Consider the following 5,995-nt stretch of genomic DNA (forward strand, 5'->3'; position numbering starts at 1 on the left):
CTTGAATATGATGTTACTCAGAGTTTCACACTATGCGATTTTCTTTATATTTATTTCCTCATTAAAAAACTCTTCTTGATGTTTTATACACCAAACCTAAAACATGACAAAGAGTTCACAATGTAAATGTTATACTCTATTCTTTGTTCAAAGTTATATATGTTATTTGAATATTTGGGATTGGAAAGTCTGCGGTTTCGCCCATGAAACACTTTTTGCAGCTCCCAACTGTCGAGGTATCTAACATAATATAACCGTGACAAGGTTTTCTCATTGCACACTGCTAAGTGCATCTAACTCTATATTATTTTATATCGGCGGATCTATCTCTCTGGTTAAAATAAGGGAATAAAACGAAGCAGAGTTTTACATCCTTCTTGCTCCTGATCAAGGTAATACTATAGGCCATACAGTGTATAATAATAGAAATATTTCATCAAATTAGCATTACCTTTTTTTATTCCAAGTGTGTATGGAAAATAGGCCGACCCATTCGAAACTAGGTATGTGTTATTTCCTCATAAGAACCATATGTAGTTTCGTATGGAGGGTGACAGGGCGTTCAATTTTTTTATAACTTTAGTGGAAGAATTTCCTGTGGCGCACTCAGGAAAATTTGTTGGTCCCTGCTAAATCCCTTTACCCCCTCACCCCCTCACCTAATGCGACATTTTGGGGGATGTAAACAATCTTCAGAAATATTAAGATGTGCGAAAATCGCACAATTCCTTCAAAAATACTTCGGGAATTTTACTCACTATTTCTATACATGTCTTTTTATAACAGAGTATCTTAAATTGACGAGTCGTCATGTTAACATTCGAACGCAGATAATTCTGGACACACATGGATTTGAAGGCTCAAATTTCGATGGTGAGCTGTGAACACTATTACTGATTGGCTAAGCTAAAAATAAATCCCGTTTCTGGGACTAAAGTATGATTGGTTTATAAAAAGGTTATGTAAAAATGGTAGCAATATTACTATAATAATCACAAAGAAGTCATACAACAGTCAACGGTAAACATATAAAAGGTTATTCATCCCCACCACCCCATTCCCACGAACACCCTCACCCCACAGCCACCCCCACCCCACAATTCATATTCAATGTTTTCCTTTGGGCAGCTGTGGCCAAATATTTCGGGTATTATTGAGACTTTGTGACATACGATACAAAAATTCGGGATATGTCCCATTCAAAATATAAAGAAGAAAAGGAAGAAAATGTCTTAGTTAAATTCAAAACAATTAATTAAACAAACTATTTTTGTAATAGTGGAATTAGACTATTTTGAAAAGTGTTCACTCTAATGGTAATTGTTTGATTGTCTAAAATTAGGAAAATATTATTTAAAAAAACGATATATTATTCATATCATTAAAATGTTCTTTCAACTGAGTTTTTTAATATAGCGGGCTCGATAAAAGAAGGCCATAGAAATAGAAATAAAGTATCAGAGATCATATATAATTAGTTAGAATAAGTAGGTTAATTAAGAAGTCTTAAAACAGTTCATGGCTAGTGATTGAATCCTTAAAATTCAGATGAAATTCAGTCAAATTAAAATACATAAGTGTGGGTGTACAGAGTTTTTGGGGGAGGGGAATTTACAAACCCAAATTGTGAGGAAAGAGCAAGAGTGAGTTGCGTTCGGTACTGATGACCACTTTCATTATTTACAGCCATTTACACAACTGGTGATCACTATCACTATGGTGTGAGGGCACCTTAAATCAGATTGAGAAAAGAGTAGAAAAAAACAGAATATAATGGAGAATCTGGGATTATAGTCTCTTTAAGTACATTGTTCTCAATAATCCAAGGATCATGGCAGTAAAAACAGAAGGGGGTGTCAAAATTACTACAAAAGTTGATTTCAAGGATTCTGTTGGGGGAATTTTAAACGAAGCCTTATCACAAGAATTTTTATAATAGTACAAGGGGAGACTATTATAAATAAAAGTTACAGAACACTGTTAATGTAGGTGTGGCAAGCTATTAAGAAGTTTACTTCCATTTTGATACATTTACTGTCGCATACCTCTTGTAAAGTAACAGTTTTCTGGAATTTTCATTTTATTTGCACCATTCCAATTTTCAATCAGATATCTGTGGTTCTGGCGATTCCACTTAAACTGGGCTTTTATGACGTCGTACAGCATTAAGCATTTCTATATTATTACAGGAACCACAGATATCAGGCGGGAAATTGGAATCATAAATAAATACAGGACATGGCCTCGATACACGTGAAAATCCCTTTAATCGTTTTAATAGCAATGTGCGGAGGTGTAAAAGAGATATGAAAACTAAGACCAGCAATTGACTTCCTCGAATGACATTTCGACCCCCTTTACATCCTTTATTATATTATATCCTTGTAGCTCCGATATCACAAGTCGCTTTATACTCTCACTTGATATAGTCAGTCAAAACCATTCAGTGGTTAAAATAGGCATCGTTTTAATTTCTGTAAACGGATGTTCGTTGTCTTAACAAGGTAAGCTACAATTTGACTTTTCTATGTTGTATATAACTTGGGCGAAATGCAAGAAAGGCTTTTGGCCTAATTTCTTACCATAATAAAGTGATTATTATTATTATGTTTCATTACCTCGACTAGGGTTTACTGTTTGAGTTTCGACAGCCCTATAACCGGCACACATGTTCAGCTAAGCGTTACTGTTCAGCTATTTTTGACAAGGTGCCTACTATTCCTTAATATCAAACAATTCTATATGCTTTTAGATAAATAATGAACAACTGGTTGGTTGTCGTCCTATTTCTCGACACTTGGGTTTTTATTTACGGTAAGGATTAATTTCTTGTTTTTGAGAGGAACGGAAGTTTTAGGTTATCTGATTTGCTAAAACAGAAAATGAAAGTAGGAACTTGGTCTTCTTACAAGCTATTACGAACTTCGTCTTGTACCTTGATTACAATAGTCACTTTTCTTGTATCACAAAATACAGTCCTTTGATATAAATACTGTCAACTTTATGGTTTATGGGACAGTGGCGTTTCTAGGAAACACAAAGCCGGACCAACCTGTTCCCCCGCCCCCCTATTTTTTAGAAACGCCACTTTTACAGGGCTCTGATTGGTTGTATCCTCTAATGTTCTATTCGACCAAATCGCTTCATTTACAAATTCTCTGTGATAGCAAACTGGTTGCTATTGCAATCCAGGTATAAGACGTAGTTCGTAATAGCTTGACATTGTGAAGATGAAACTTGGACTGTTTACCGCGATATCAACATGTAAAATAGACATATAATCTTTTACCTCAAATGTCGAAGAGAATATATTTGACGTTCTAAAAATCTTATCTTAATTTCAGCTCTGTATGTGGATGAAAAATGTTTTAGCACTTACCCTTGCCATTTTCATAGTTTGAAATGTAATGATGGAAATGTAAACAGGATAATAGCTATAAATGACGCCAAGTTTGGATTTAAAACAGAGCGTTGTGCCATAGAGGCTTGCGACTTCAGATGCTGTCGCCAAGAAGAAGGGGATTGTTTTGAGCCATTCAGTAAAGATATCCCACTTCAAAAACTTCTATATGACAGCTGCGAGTTTCAAGAGGAGTGCCGTCTGGACAAGCCACATCGTACGCGAGGATGTCAACAAGGATTGTCGACCTACTCCAGGATCGAGTACGAATGTCTTGAGGGTAAGAATTATAGATTTATTTCATAAGGTGCATAGGCTGATAGGGTTTTAAGGGATTAAACACCCAAACTCCCACACCTCGTAACAGAAGATATGAGTGCAACATTTGTTTGTTGTCGCTTTTAACCTTCGCGCAAGGTGTACGATCTGATCTTATCTTTCTGTTTTCTATAATATTCCTTCTTTTCCTCCATTGGTCTATTTGCAGAATAACTTGAAATATTTCCATTTCATGCCATTTCATTTGAAATCGATTTATCGATAAGTCACGGTTTGATTTGCAATCGATTTTTTTCGGGAATGTCTCAAGCACAAACTGAAAATGGTAAAGTATTTTTGTTTTAACCAAAGATTTTTAAATGGGCTGGAATCAAAAATGAATTTCCTATTTGAAATTTATGCTAAACCGGAAGTGACATATTGCATAATGTGCAAAAATTGATATGGAGCCTGTAGAGCTTATTTGTGGGTCGATCTACCAGGCTTTCTTTTTCATCTTTGTACAAGATATATCGAATGCAATAGAAAAATTCTAAAATTTTTATAGAAAAAAAAATGCATGAAAAATTCCAAAATGTTTTACCCAGGCACTAACTATCGGATCGATCTGAAAATAACAGGCTATAGACAGAATTCCAATAGAAGTTGAACTGCGTTATCAAAATTTTAAATTAACATTCGGTTTGGGCGTGAGAACGGTTTCTGCTGCTTCCGGTGTAATTTACAAACGTAGACAAGAGCCGTACAGATTATCTATAATAAATAATTTGAATCACTTCAGAAGAAAAACTTCATACCGGAATTGACGCATGCGCCTTTACCTGAGAGTGGCGCATTTTTGTTAAAATTTTCGCGATTTATTATTCGATTTGTCTATCAAAACCTTTTTACTTTATCTAAAACTTGCTTGGAACAGAATTTTGAATTTTGAATAAAATTTTTTCATGCTATCTATAGATATCCTGATATTAGATGTAAAACATCAACTTCCGTATATATAGCCCAAGAAATCTGACATTTTTGCAACTTTTGCAATACAGAATAAGTGAGCCCGAGAACAAATTAATGAGATAGTGTAATTTTTTAACCCTAAAAAATTTATTTATGTTTTTTTGCAAAATTGTTGCATACAAATTTGAAATATACCTCCATTTAAAGCTGTGACTTCGAAAGCTATTCAACTGTTGGATATTTTTTTGATATCTTAATTGGAATTCAAACTATATATGTCTAATATTTAATACAGGTACAGAAAAATATCTGTTATAAACCTAAGTTGGCAGACGATGCATATTGGAGATATTTCCTACCTAAGTAAAATGGATCAAATCCTTTAGCGTTCTTACTTTGTGGCTATATATTACCATGGATCAAGTACAATTTCTTTCAACTAAATTTGGAAATCCTTCATTATAAAGACTGTAGATAAAATATAGATCTTAATAAGCATCTGCTTCTCGTTTTGTTTATCCCAATCAGTATCCCAATCAGTACCCCAATCAGTATCCCAATCAGTACCCCAATCAGTATCCCAATCAGTATCCCAATCAGTATCCCAATCAGTATCCCAATCAGTACCCCAATCAGTATCCCAATCCGTATCCCAATCAGTATCCCAATCAGTATCCCAATCAGTACCCCAATCAGTACCCCAATCAGTATCCCAATCAGTATCCCAATCAGTATCCCAATCAGTATCCCAATCAGTATCCCAATCAGTACCCCAATCAGTATCCCAATCAGTATCCCAATCAGTATCCCAATCAGTATCCCAATCAGTATCCCAATCAGTACCCCAATCAGTATCCCAATCAGTATCCCAATCAGTATCCCAATCAGTATCCCAATCAGTACCCCAATCAGTATCCCAATCAGTATCCCAATCAGTATCCCAATCAGTATCCCAATCAGTACCCCAATCAGTATTCCAATCAGTATCCCAATCAGTATCCCAATCAGTATCCCAATCAGTACCCCAATCAGTATCCCAATCAGTATCCCAATCAGTATCCCAATCAGTATCCCAATCAGTATTCCAATCAGTATTCCAATCAGTACCCCAATCAGTACCCCAATCAGTACCCCAAACGGAAAAGAAAATAAGACACAATTCTTGTATCGAACCAGTTGGACTAACGGAAAAATATTAGTTCAAATGAGAATGAGCCCTCACGAGAATGATCCCAAACAGATAGACATAAGATTATAGACTTAAATTACCAATACTTTTGCAATAATTACAATGATTGCGATAATAATTCAAGGCTTTTCTTACTTTATCAAAATTTAAGAGTTTTAATTTCTTGTTCACAAATT

General features: G+C 35.0%; 2 protein-coding genes across 2 annotated transcripts in view; both read right to left on the reverse strand.

Moving 5' to 3' along the window:
- The window catches only part of LOTGIDRAFT_168292 (hypothetical protein), a gene marked incomplete at both ends in the record, with an annotated part of 5,177 nt that extends 4,365 nt beyond the window's left edge, over positions 1-812 (reverse strand). Inside the window, one exon of the mRNA XM_009066180.1 lies at positions 759-812. Coding sequence (XP_009064428.1) covers positions 759-812 — 54 coding nt within the window. The remainder of the gene's footprint in view (positions 1-758) is intronic.
- A 4,257-nt stretch (positions 813-5,069) lies between these two features.
- The window catches only part of LOTGIDRAFT_168293 (hypothetical protein), a gene marked incomplete at both ends in the record, with an annotated part of 1,196 nt that continues 270 nt past the window's right edge, over positions 5,070-5,995 (reverse strand). The window contains one exon of the mRNA XM_009066181.1: positions 5,070-5,791. Coding sequence (XP_009064429.1) covers positions 5,070-5,791 — 722 coding nt within the window. The remainder of the gene's footprint in view (positions 5,792-5,995) is intronic.

Source organism: Lottia gigantea, assembly GCF_000327385.1.
Source record: "Lottia gigantea unplaced genomic scaffold LOTGIsca_74, whole genome shotgun sequence".
NCBI classification, from domain to species: Eukaryota; Metazoa; Mollusca; class Gastropoda; family Lottiidae; genus Lottia; species Lottia gigantea.